Below are 13286 nucleotides of genomic sequence, written 5' to 3'. Positions count from 1 at the left end.
TTGTATTCATACTTAATAAATGTAAATAAATTTTTTATTTATTTGACACAATAATATACATACATAAACTAACTACACCAATACACCCTGCACTGCAAATTCCTAAAAACTTAACCTACAATACATTTTTTTTTTGGTTCATCACTCTTTCTTTACTCCTTCTTAAATTCTGATGTAATTTTCATTATTACATGTTACAGATATCCTCCTATAATGTTATGTATACATAGCCTAGTTGAATATTACTGCATATTTTTATTATTACAGCGAATATGACTATATTTTTCTATTTGTTTTTTTTTTTTCATATACGTTATAATATTTTATGGCTTATACATGAATTCCTTGGAGAAATGTATGTATTTTTTTTCTGTTTTAAATTAAAGTTATGTATAAATTATTTATAATATTAAAGCAAAGATAATGAGGTGACAACTTAAAAGTTAATTAAAATATCCTTATACAAAATTACAAAACGAAGGGTGAAGCATAGTCAGTGTTTTAGTAACGAAATGAATAACAATACAAGAAGAGCGAAAAAAAAGCAAAAAAAAAAAAGAGAAAATTCGAATGAAAATATGGGCGAAAACCTAGGGGAACATTAAATAAATCTGAAAATTTAGAGTATGTTTGTGTATATATAAAGGCATATATAAAATCATGCGATTATACCTAAAAGCAATGCATGTATAACACGAGAAATGGAATGAATAAAGATAACAGTAAACTTGGGCTTCTTTTTTTTCCTATTGTTATTATTTTATATTATTATATACAGTTACAAATTTCATTATACTCGTACAAACTAATGGTCAAAGGGTATTGTAAATTTACTTTTCCGTTTGTTGCGCTGAGGAATAGACGTTTGAAATGTAGGCGCGATTTTCGACTTAACGATGTCTGTCCGTCTATTTGACTTTCCAAACGATAAGTCAAAGATGTGATACGCTAAGCAAATCCAATTTTCACCAATTACTTAAAGTTTTTACCGCAAGAATCTTATTTAAGTTGGGTTTAATTAAAGTAGCCACATAACTCCTCCAGAAACAATTCTGGAATTCATACAAATTAGTTTGATAATAGAACCATGAGTCTAGTAGAATTCAGTTCTGATTTTATAAATACTTACAATAACTTCAATACAACTTCAAAATTTATTTGCTCATATCTTGACAACTAAATAAATAAAGTTTTGCAGTATTGAAATTCTAATATAAATATTCTTATACAAAATTTGTGGCGATCATATTAGATCCTACAACAGTTGCCACAAAAATTAAAAATATTATTGTCGCATCCCGAAACCCATACACAAACTACAATATTCAAACTTCACACAATCGAATCTACCAACAATGCAATTAGTTTCGTCAATTCAGCTGTTGAAGAATAGACTCTTTCGGGTATCACAGAGTTGGCAGAATCAACACTATTATTTCTCGTTTTGTTTTGTTGTTATTATTGTTTACGAAACCCTGTTGAAATAATAATAATTGCTCTCTTTCATATTAAATATTTGTGAATGAAAAAAAAACAACAACAAAATGTACAAAAGCGCGCGATATAGAGAAAATGTAGAAGACTGCGACAATTTACAAAAAAACAATGGTTGGAAAAAAAATGAAAACGAATTAAAAACGAAAGCAGAAGAACAACATAAGGGCAGAAGGGTTTTAAATTTTTTATGAGTTTAATTTAATAAAACATGATAATTATTAAAAACCAGAAAAAAAATCTCTGATAACAAAAATGGGAATGCTGCGAGAAAAATGTGCTGTTAGCTTTAAAACTCTTGTAGATTTTCATTTGATTTTTTTTTTCTGTTTCGTCGTGTGAAAATTTTCATAATTATTATGTAAAATTTGAAAATTCAATTTTCTTTTTAATTTTTTCTCATAAATGTTGTAGAATTGCTGCACTATACGAAACTTTTTTTTTATATAATGAAATTTCAAAATTATTTTTCATAGCAGGATTAAAAATTAAATGTATGTAATTATGTATCCAAAATGTTTTCTTAGCATACACACGTATGCAGGTATGTAGGTGTGTATAGTAATTTAAAGAAAGTATAAAATATTTTTAATTTTAATTAAAAATGAAAATGTTTTTACTTACAACTATTAGAAGTCATATTAAATAATTTTTTTCTTTAAATACCTGAAACGAGAAAACAATTTTAATTTATTAATTTAAGAAAAAGTTTTTATAGCAAAAAAAAATTTAGTGAAATATAGGATAATTTAAATTATTGTGTTAGGCAAACTTTCATCTTTTTCTTCACATAAGTAAAGCAGGCTGTAACTTTGTTGTATTACATATTACAGTATTTTTAGACACTGTAGAATCCTGGAAACGTTGTGTATAATAGAACATTCAATAATCATACAACATACTTCATAGCACTCTTAGTTAAAGTACCACAGTTGTTGAAAACATAAATTTTTGACAAAATTAGAAAAAGTTAAATATTTTAACTACACCAGGAGATCTGCAGATTTCATAAAAGTGGAAATTCATAAAGGGACCTATCAAATAAGGTCTTGTTTTTATTAGCAGTTGTCCAAAAAAGTTTTGCACGTTAAAAAAAAAAAGCTTAAATTTCATATGTATACATAGATTATGTACCTCGAAACTTATTTCCGCAGAAAATTTTTACCTATCTCCGCCCTCCAAATGCTATATCCCAAAAACCCCAGAAAAACAATTTTTTAACTTTTCATTGTAGCGAAACCATAGGCATTTTTCAATTTTGCAAACGCAGAGAAATAGTGACTGCTTTCTTTATTTGAACTTTAAAAGAACAAAAAAATCAATTTTTGCCAAATTTCTGATATCGTTTTTCTTCTAAACCGCATACTATAGAAGCCTGAAATTTTTGGCAGCTAACAAATAGTTTATTTCGTTAGAAGAAAATTTCTTTCCACCTCAACCCCCTATCAACTTGTCGCCTTTGGACATTTTGTAAAATTCGGATTTTCGGTTACTTATATTTCAAAAACTCTAAGCTTTTTCAAATTTCTATAAATACAAAAAGCTAACGATAAGCTGCATGCAATTCAAAAATATAATTATTTTTCTTAACTCAAGCAAGTAACCCTAAAATCCGAGGGTTATGTTAACATCCCTTTCTACTCTTTTTTTTTTTTGCTCATCCTAAATATATGCAAACTTTGAAATTATTTCATATATGAATGAAATTAATTTTAATAATGTGGTACATTGTTTTTAAAAGCAGTATTTTCACTTTTTGAAGGGAAAAGTGGTACATTATGAACCATTGGTTTAACCCAACTTTAATTTTATTTATTTATTAAATAAATGCAGAGGTTTCTGTTTGGGTCCTGCATTATGGGAAAGTGACTTGAGAAAAAATTGACTAATACGAGTATAGCGTTAACAAATGTTTGCAGAGTGTTTTTAGTATAATAGGTTTAGTAAAAATTCTTTAAGATTTGTAAATCGTATTTATTCCTTTTCTTAACGTTTTTTTAAAGAAAAATTGAGTAAAGCCTTTTCTTTTAATGTTTACATTAAAATTTAAAAATTAAATTTTAAAAAAATTTAACATTTTCAATTAAATTAATTATTAGTTCCCTTATGTTATTGGTTACTACCATTGCTATCGTGCAATCAGTTATTGCCATTGTAATCGTACAATCATGACCTAAGTGGTTATGTTGAATATAACCACCCTTTTTCTTCTTCTCCTACGACAGATACCATCTTAGACGAATAATATATTTAAGTTTTTTCTACATATTTTATATAAAATTTTTCAAAGCGCGCTTTTCTTTTTAAATTATTTTATTAAATTTTACAAAATTTCCCAAAAACTGTAGGAACAGTGTAACTCAAGAGACACAGAAAATGTATACAAAAATGTAGATGTGTTTAGGTAGAAAACGATCTCTCAAATTGTATAGAATTAATTTATCTTTATATATTTAAACTAATTTAAACTTTTTTCTTGTATATTTATTACAAAATTGAAGTATAAATTAGGAAAAAATGTGAAAATGAAAGTAATTTATTTATTTTTCCTCCCTAATTTTTGGTTTTTGTAAATTTCATTATTTGATTTTTACATTGCTTTTTTTTATTTTTTGGCCCTATGTTTACAGGTTTGTACACAGCTACATAATCAGGTGTTAGCCAAAGAACACAAAATTAATTTTGTTTTTTTTATTTTTTATATTAAATGCTGGATAATATAAAAAATATTAAATAAATAGAAGAATGAATTATATAGAAAATGAACAAAGTGTAATTGTAACAATATCAAAAAAAAAAAGAAAAAGGATAACAACCACAAGTGATTGACATTGTCAGATTCAATGGTCCATGCTATGAACACTTGACTGTTCTCATTCTGTCATTGTTAATTTTATATAAAAAATTTTAAGCAAAATACTCGTAATATTGTAAAAGTATGTATGTGTAGTTGAGTATATAACATAAAGATGTAACTATAAGAACCTTATGGTTGATTGCTCAAATTTCTTCCATTTCTGGTCATACAACAGTTTTGCTTCCGATTATTTGTTTTGTAATTCTGTATCTATTTCTCTCACATTTTCCATGTACATACATATTTATTTTGGTTTTGACAAATTGAAAGTATCTATAAGAAATGTAAGCATGTAATCGGGGAATATACCATTTAATTATTGACAAATTTCTTTCATTTATATTTTATATCGTATAAAAAAATGTTTTTTTTTTTTGTTCTGTCGTGTATTGATTGAATTCTGTAGAAACAGATATGGGATAATTAATTTGTACTGTCGGAACAATTCAATTATTTCAATAATTTCATTTTAAAATTAAAAATCAAATTAACCAATCGTTTTCTTCTGTGTACTGCTCTTACACGCGCTCAGATTTATATTTTAATTAAAAAATCAAGACATCTCGTATAATCGTGCTTAGTTCCAAAATCTAATATAAAGAGACTCAGATTTTAAAGTGGCAGCAATGGACTTTTTGTGAGTGTTTTGGACTCTGATCAGCTGATCTATAATTTGGTTATAATTTCTGTAAAAAAGAAAATTATTAAATTTGTAAATTAAGATGTAAACAGCACCTTAATTCCATTATACAGTTAGCTAATATTATACTCGTATGTTAAAAATAAAAGATAGAAGAAACTTTAAGGACACAATTTGAATACGTGTATGCAAAATTGCGATTATTTGAAAAGAAAACTACCCTTTGTATATAAAAGTGAACATTGAATTTTTACTTTCTACAAGTATTGAAAGTATTGAAATATTATTATTAATACCAATAGATCAAAGCAAAATATTACTCATATATGAGTAAGAATATCAATATCAAGGACATTTTAAAGGGATCTTTAAAAATAAAGGATATCGTTTTTGTTAACATTAACGGTAAAATTTCAATGTTAAAAACATGCAATATTGTTTCTTATACGAATATTGTACACTAAGTTTCTACATTTCTATACAAAGAATTTACTGAGAAATTTCAAGAACATCTTGTAAAAGGTAACAAAAAAAAAGAGCAAAAATAAGCAGAATAAATTTGAGCTTTAAAATCAATGATAATATTATAGCAACAACAGTCAAGGTGCATATCAAAGGAATCAAGGTACACGGAAATTGTTATATATAAGTTGCAAAGTTTAAAAAAACCTCCGTAATGGCATAGTCATATAAGTGATATCCTTTAAGAATTTAAAATTTATTTTATAAAATTCACGAAAAATAGATTTTTATTAATAACCTTATATTGCCTTGACAAAAATTTCTTTTCTTACGTGGGGAAGACAATATTATTCGAGATTTTACTATACTTATGAATGAAAATCCTATATAAATGTTTATGAGAATTTTGCTTATTTAGTTTTCTCCAGTAATAATGTAAAAGAGAAGAAGGGTACAAATATGAAAGATATTTGTTTATAGTGAATCTTTATTTCAAGTGTTCTAATTTACAGAATAGTTTTAGAACTGGATTTTTAATTATTTACTCATGAACTGAGCAAAAAGTGAGTGAGGGTAGAAATGCTTTCCTTTTTTTACTATCATGATTTTTAAATGGAAACAATACGTTCAATTTATCTTTAGAGAATAGTAAAGTGAGTCCTTGATATTACTCGCATTATTTTACTGTTGAGAGAAAATGAGAAAATTAGTTAAGGTAGTGAAAATTTAAATAATTACGTCCGTGCTATGAGTTAAAAACAAAATGTACATAAAATTCTAAAAGTTTTTATGCCGTTTTTATAACACGTATCATAGCAGGTTTTATAACACGTATTTCAAAATTTATTTTTAAGTTCTATTACTTGATTTAAACTTAGTATATTAAAGCATGAATCTATAAAACTTGTCTTCACTATAAAATTATGTTAAAGTACTGAGTACGCCGCATAAACTTGAAGCCAAAATTTATCAAATTTAAGAAAATTGAATAATTATTTCGAGTTTTAAAATTCAAATGCTTGAATAATGCAGTTAGTAGAGTCACTTTGCAGTAGAGTAGATAGCAAAGTCACTTTGCAGTAGAGTAATTAGTAGAGTCACTTTGCATTATCCTTATATAAATTAAATGAAAGCCTCAAAAATTAATAAAATTTGAAAATATTTAAAATCCAAAAATTTAAATAATTTTCATTCTTATTCATTAATATTTTTGTAGTATAAAAGTAAAATTTGAATAGTAAATAATTGTTCTATAGAATCTAAAAAAAAATTGTTTTTTGTTAAAGGTGAGAAAGTAAAATTGTGAAGGCGTTTTGTTATAAGTAACATAAAACATTTAATTTCCATTAAGAAAATCTTCAGATTTTCACAGGGATTTTTTTTCTTTTTAATAAATTTATTTTAGTTTTTTATTCTCTCATAGTTTTTTTTTTCATTTTTGTTTTTTTTTGTTGTTACTGTATTGTATCCACTTTTTTCTTCTTTCACCACCTGTTCTTTAACATTATTTTTACGAGCGAGAATTTTTTATTTGTTTTGTAAATCATGTCAGGCAGGGTAGGTAGGTGTACATTTTAATGCAATATTTCAAAAAGGTGTAAAAAAAAATGTTTAAATAAAAAAAAATGTGTGATATGTGTACTTCTCACGTATAATATGAACCAAATACATAATATTATAAAAATACATTTAGAAGAAAATAAAAAAAAAAATAAAAAAAAAAACAAAATGAAAATTTACAGCGTTAAAAAAATTAATGTGGAAAATATTTTTGTTATGTCACAAACTTCTCATGGGGTTAAAAATTTAAAAAAGCCCACGCTGTACTAAAAAAAAGAAAGTTTATGCCTTAAAAATAATAATTGAGACAAATTTTTTTTTTGTATTGACGCCTATATTTTGTGTAATGTAAGAGTAAAATGTAAAAAATAATTATTTTTTTTGGTGAAAAACGGTTCTTCCTCAAAATTATAACATAAAAGTTTTAAAACTTTTGTAATTTTTTTGATTTTTATTTAAAACGTGAATAAAAACATTTGTTTTTTTTTTCAATTACACATTTTTTTTATTACAGCTGTACACCTTTGTAAAATGTAAAAAATCATTTCTATTTTTGTCATCAATTTAAAAAAAAATTAATCACATTTTTATGAGCTATTTTTATTTTTAGACTTCCGTAATTCAAACGCCGAATTAAGAAGAGAATTTGAGTAGAACACTTCCAACATTGGTTTTATGAAGTTTACAAGATCAAAGTTTCTTAATACTTTTATGATATTAGAAAAATACCACATTTTTTGAGCTAAAAATATTTAATAATTTGGAAGATAAGAAGCCTGTACAGTGTGAGGCATACTCAACATCAAACAACATCAAATTATAATTTTCGTCCAAACGTTATAAATTCCGATAATGGACAAATTATTTTTATAAAAGTTACAATCATTTAACATACCCTCTAATGTTTTTCAAATTCTTTTAAAAAGTTTTTAAGCGCGTTCTTTTAATTTTCAAAAAAATTATTTCATTGCTTTCTTATGAGAGAGATGAAAAATTGCAATTTCCGACTGCTACGATTTCCTGGAAAAACTTGTGAATTCATTTTTCACAAGAAGAGGATCAGTTGCCGATCTTATTTAATTCAAAATTTGGTTCAATCGTCATATTCTAAACCTTAACTTAGATTTTTCGCTTAAATAGGTTGAGCCACGCGAATTGATATACGAGAATTCATTGACGAACAGAACCATTAAGGATCATTTCTTTAGCAGCAAAAGGAATTGTTATTTATTATATGATCCTAATACATACCATATTCCAAGTCAAGAGTAGTAAATTTCAATTCGGAAGAAAAATATTCCGATTCCCAAAATTTCTAAGGTAAAACACGAATTAATTCCCAAATTGTGAAAAAAATTTTTTTTTCACATCAATATTTGAGAAACTAAACTTAAATTAATTGCATAATATTTTTCATATTGAATTCAAATGGACACTTACACGTCCATACAAACATATCATATAATTATATGGAAATATAGATGAAAAGATAAAAATATCTTCAGTTAAGGACTTTTTATTTTTAATTTTTTCAAAATTTAATTAAAACCAATTAAGATATTTACATTGCTATTATTTCTTTTCTATTCCCATCACCAATTGAAAATGTCAACTAATTGCAATTAACTTGCATTTTACTTGTCTATAAGAACACAATATCCTTGTTTTTCTTTGTTAAAATAGGAATGCAATCAAAAGAAAAAGTAAAAATTTAATAACGGCAAAAAAATAAAATGAAACAAAATTTGCTATTCAATAGCATCTAAAGGATATTTTATAATAAACTATTCCTATATTGTGCTATTCAATTTTGTATTATAGAAAAAGAAAACTTCTACAATAAAGATTTTGTATTTAAATTTTCATTTTAAAATTTAAGGAAATTCTTAATTTATGCATTTCTGTTTAAGAAAGAATTCAGAATGTAAACCGCATTTAAAATGACAATTTTCGTAAAAAAGAATACCAAAAATAAGGTTCCAAATTTATTTTCAATTAATTTTCTTTACATCTTTCTTTGGAGAGGTCAGAAAAATTTATGATTATTATTAAGATGGATTGATGTGTTTGGCAATAAATTTAAGTTTATTAACCAAAAAATTACAATTTTTGCAAAACGATTTCTAAAAATCAAGAATGTAGCTCCAATGTTTTTAAAAGTTTTCATTGCTTTTCTTATAATGGTTATTCACAACGTTACATACAACAAGGGAGGTGGCATCAAATTTTGGATATTGATTTTTTTGTAAAAATGTATTTCTCTATAGAAAAGCCTAAAAAATTTTTTTTTCGAAAATGTCAGTTCATCTGTCTGTCTGTTTACTCACATATCTCAATTTCGATAGAATGAATTTTGATGAAAATTTATATCCGAGTTTATTTTTATTATGTAAACGGATTTATCCATTTTTTGGGTATGTCAGGCCTGAATATAATTAAGGAATTTTCTTGAAATTTTGTATACTATTTCAGTATGCGTGTATACCAGTTTTGTTGGATGTTACCATCTGCACATTTACAGAATAATTAACCGGCTTTCTTGCAATTTAAAATCTTAATTGCTCAAATTAAATAATGACCAGGGACTTTTTTGGGATATCAAGACATGGAAACCTGACTTTTACTAGGCGCTGATTTTCAACATTGACTAGAAGCTGATTTAAAACTATATTCTTTTGGAACGCAGTTTTTTTAAATTCAATAATTATAAAGCAAATCGAAAAACAGAAAATGAATCTCCTCAAAAAGAACCAAATCTATACAATTTTTAAGGAACACTAACTATAAAAGTCAACTAGTTTTCTTAAAATTTGAAATAACTGAATGAAAGTTAATCTTCTTTTATATCTATATTTGGAAAATTATTTCACATAATATGCTAGATTTTATACTAGATAAACATTTTAAAATTTTATATTTCTTCAGGTACTAATAGCCATCGTCACGTTTACTACTATCATTAAGCTAAACTTTACACTTTGCTTAGTTATTTTAATAAATTTTCAAAATCGATTAAGTAAGAAGTAAAGCAAATAGCAACTAACCTCTCAGGTTGCTCAAAAAATCAATGAACCAAAAAATTTAATTTCATATTTAAAACTTAAAACAAAACTGCAAACAAAAAAAAATTTTTTTTAAATTTTTGTAAAATTAAAAAATTTTATAAAAGTAAAAACGTTCCTCACACAAACTATAGGATCAAGAATATTTTTTTTTTGAGAGAAACTCAAATAAAAAACGGTATAAAAGCAAAACTTCATATTAATTGGTTTTTTTCTTTTATTTTTTCTTATGCCATTTTTCTTATTTTTTATTCACTCGAATATAAAATGAGGAACTTTTTATTTTTTTATTATACTCTTAAGTACGCTTAACAACGTTAAAAAGAGGGCCATATTTTTTTATTGTTTAATTTTTTTTTATTCTCTCTTAAAATTTTGATTGCAAAGATGAACAAGAAAAATGAAATTTGAAGAGAAAGAAAGAAAATATTTTCCACTCGCAGGCTAAACTGCATTTTACTTTTCTCAATTTTTATCTTTATGCTTTCCTCGTTTCTTTTTTATGTTCAAATGCAATGTTCTCAATGTTTTCCTTGATCTTTTCATCCCCTTAACTTGTTTTTTTTTCTCATTATTTTTTTTTTATTTTCTTTGCCCATTTATACTTTTGTTTTGCATTCTCATTCATTCTTCAATATTTTTTTTTTTTACTGAAAAAAAAAAAACAAAAAATTAAATTTTATACTGAATATGAAGCGCCCCCTATATACATACATAATAAATATCAAAGCAGGATATTAAAAGATCAACAAGATGTACATAATTCTGTAAAAAAGTAAATTTGCTTGAAATTATTATTATAGGGAGTAATAAGAGAGTGAGAAGAGACAAAGACAAGAAGAAGAATTTTCCCGAGGAAAAATCATACGTAAACAAAATATGAGAATAGAAAAGGAAAACGACAGAAAAATATTATTTAAAAACATAAAAAATAAGAAAAAAAATGAAAATGAAAATAAAAATTTTTAGATGGATAACATATCCTGATGAATCGTCATATAACGTACGGTATTATCTCCGATTATATCATCAAAGAATAATAATATTTCATCATGATATCCTTTTTAACAATATCATACAAGTTATGATATGTTTGTATGTATGCATGTATTTTTTATGTTTACATTATGCATTGTATTGAAAATTGCATATTTTTTTTATCTTTGGTAAACCAAAGTTTTAATATCCTACGGGTAGAAAACTGTAATAATAATAATAAAAAAAGAATATAACAAAATTGTAAAATGAACAAAATAAAAAAATGAGGAAAATCTTTTCCTCCAGGATGGCTACACTTATTGGTTTTACAGTACTTATTGGTTTGTTGTTTGAACCGATAAACTCAAAAAAAAAAATAAAAAATTCACAAAAAATAAGTGTAAAAAAAAAACAGAATACGAGTATTACAAAAGAACGCGAAAATACTACAAGAACAATTTTTCATTTTTCCTTTTTTTTTATTTTTCTTCTGATATTAAGTTAAAAGGATAATCAAATTGATTCTATGTTAATACCGAATTGAATAAAATTTAAACCAAAAAGTAAAAGGGAAATACAGAAATGTATGGTAATGTAATGGTGTGATTTCTAACGCTTAAGGCAAAAAACAAAAAAAAATAACAAAAAAATAAAAATTTAGATTAAAAGCTAAAATATTAGAAAATGTATTCCAGCAATTCTATGAACTTAAAAAAACACACATACATACATAAATACACATGTACACATATATTTGATAATCAAAATGGGAACAAAAAAAAAATTTAATTTCAATAAAACCGCAAAGGATGCTGTTTATTTGTTTTAAGGGCAAAAAGTAAAATAGAAAAAAAAATAAAATAGAAAAATAATAAAAGCATGCGGTCCAAAATTTCCTTTTTCTAATTTTCCTTTATTACAATTCTCAAATTTGTTGTAAACACACAAAACCAATTGCATTTTGAACTCAAACTAAAAAAGATTTTTATTTGCATTTAAAATTTACCAAATACGTACATATATTTTATACATATTATGTATTCATTATGTACATAAAATAACTATAAACGAAAATGAAAAAAATTTAAATAAAGTAGAAAATCAAAGGTTTCCGTTTAACACAAATATTACAATTGAATTTTTATTTAGTAAAACATGAATTTTAATAATTCTCTTTGGCGATATTATCCGATTTTTTTGCTGAATTTGATTATTTTATTTTTTATTAAAAAAATATTGAAATACTTTTTTTTTATAATGTGAACAAATAATGTAAAAATTTACAATAAAAGTATTGAGAGAGTTTTGTAATATTTTGAATTTTTAATAAAAAAAAAAGAGAAAAGGATAGTTTTAACAAAAAAATTATAATTTTATTTAAAAATATTTTACTTTCACTTTTTATACCTAATATTTATTTAATAATTCAATACAGACTAGAATCAGGAGTCAGGTATGGAGGGGGGGGGGGATTCTTAACTTTTAAATTGCGTTTTTGAAATTAAATTGATTTTCTCACAATTTCTGAGTTTACTGCAGCCCGAATATGGAATAAATTCACTACACAATTGCTTATATGACAAATGAATTACTCAAATAAAATGACCATCTGAAGTATTTTCAAATAAAGCAATACAGGTTTTTACTGAACATATTGCATACAATAAGGGAGGGAGTGCGATGGCACAAATTTTCGCATGCGGAGTTTTCGACGGAAATGTGTTTCTCCATAATGGAGAAACATAATGAAACTATTTTTAGATAGATGTCTGTCGATCTGTCTGCCAGTCTGTCTTAGTTATCTCAAGTCAACAGTATCTCAAGTTTGACTGAACTGATTTTCACGAAAATTTATATTGAAGTTTTTATCGAAGATGAGACTGTTTAATAAACTTTTGGGATCGGTCTCTGCAAATGAATCTTTACAACGGACCGATTTTACGTTTTTGACTATATCTAAGGAAATAATCAGCATATTTTTCTGAAATTTTATATATATAAGCTTTGTCTGATAGTATGAAAAATCATTTAGCTTTTGGAAGAAAACAGAAGCCAGCAACTTGATGTTTACTACTGGTAAAATTTATATTTTTCGCATATACTAAAACGGGTAATAATCAACCGATTTCTTTGAAATTTAATATTTGGAATTAGTGTAAAAAACTTAAAAAAATTTTGGGAATATCAGGGTTCGGAAATTGAACTAGAGGCCAGTTACATTTTTAACCATATC

At 25.1% G+C, this 13286-nt stretch overlaps 1 protein-coding gene across 6 annotated transcripts in view; it reads right to left on the bottom strand.

Moving 5' to 3' along the window:
- Positions 1-1934: 1934 nt before the first annotated feature.
- LOC129611176 (uncharacterized) overlaps positions 1935-13286 on the bottom strand; it is a 290077-nt gene continuing 278725 nt past the window's right edge. For all 6 annotated transcript variants that reach the window (XM_055524167.1, XM_055524164.1, XM_055524165.1 and 3 more), the window contains one exon: positions 1935-2160. In XM_055524167.1, coding sequence (XP_055380142.1) covers positions 2131-2160 — 30 coding nt within the window. In that variant the 3' untranslated portion in view covers positions 1935-2130. The remainder of the gene's footprint in view (positions 2161-13286) is intronic.

The sequence above is a fragment of the Condylostylus longicornis genome, unplaced genomic scaffold (genome assembly GCF_029603195.1).
Source record: "Condylostylus longicornis isolate FDR11 unplaced genomic scaffold, ASM2960319v2 ptg000048l, whole genome shotgun sequence".
NCBI classification, from domain to species: domain Eukaryota; kingdom Metazoa; phylum Arthropoda; class Insecta; order Diptera; family Dolichopodidae; genus Condylostylus; species Condylostylus longicornis.
The sequence above is the reverse complement of the archived record's forward strand: the minus strand, read 5'-3'. Positions and strand labels throughout refer to the sequence as shown.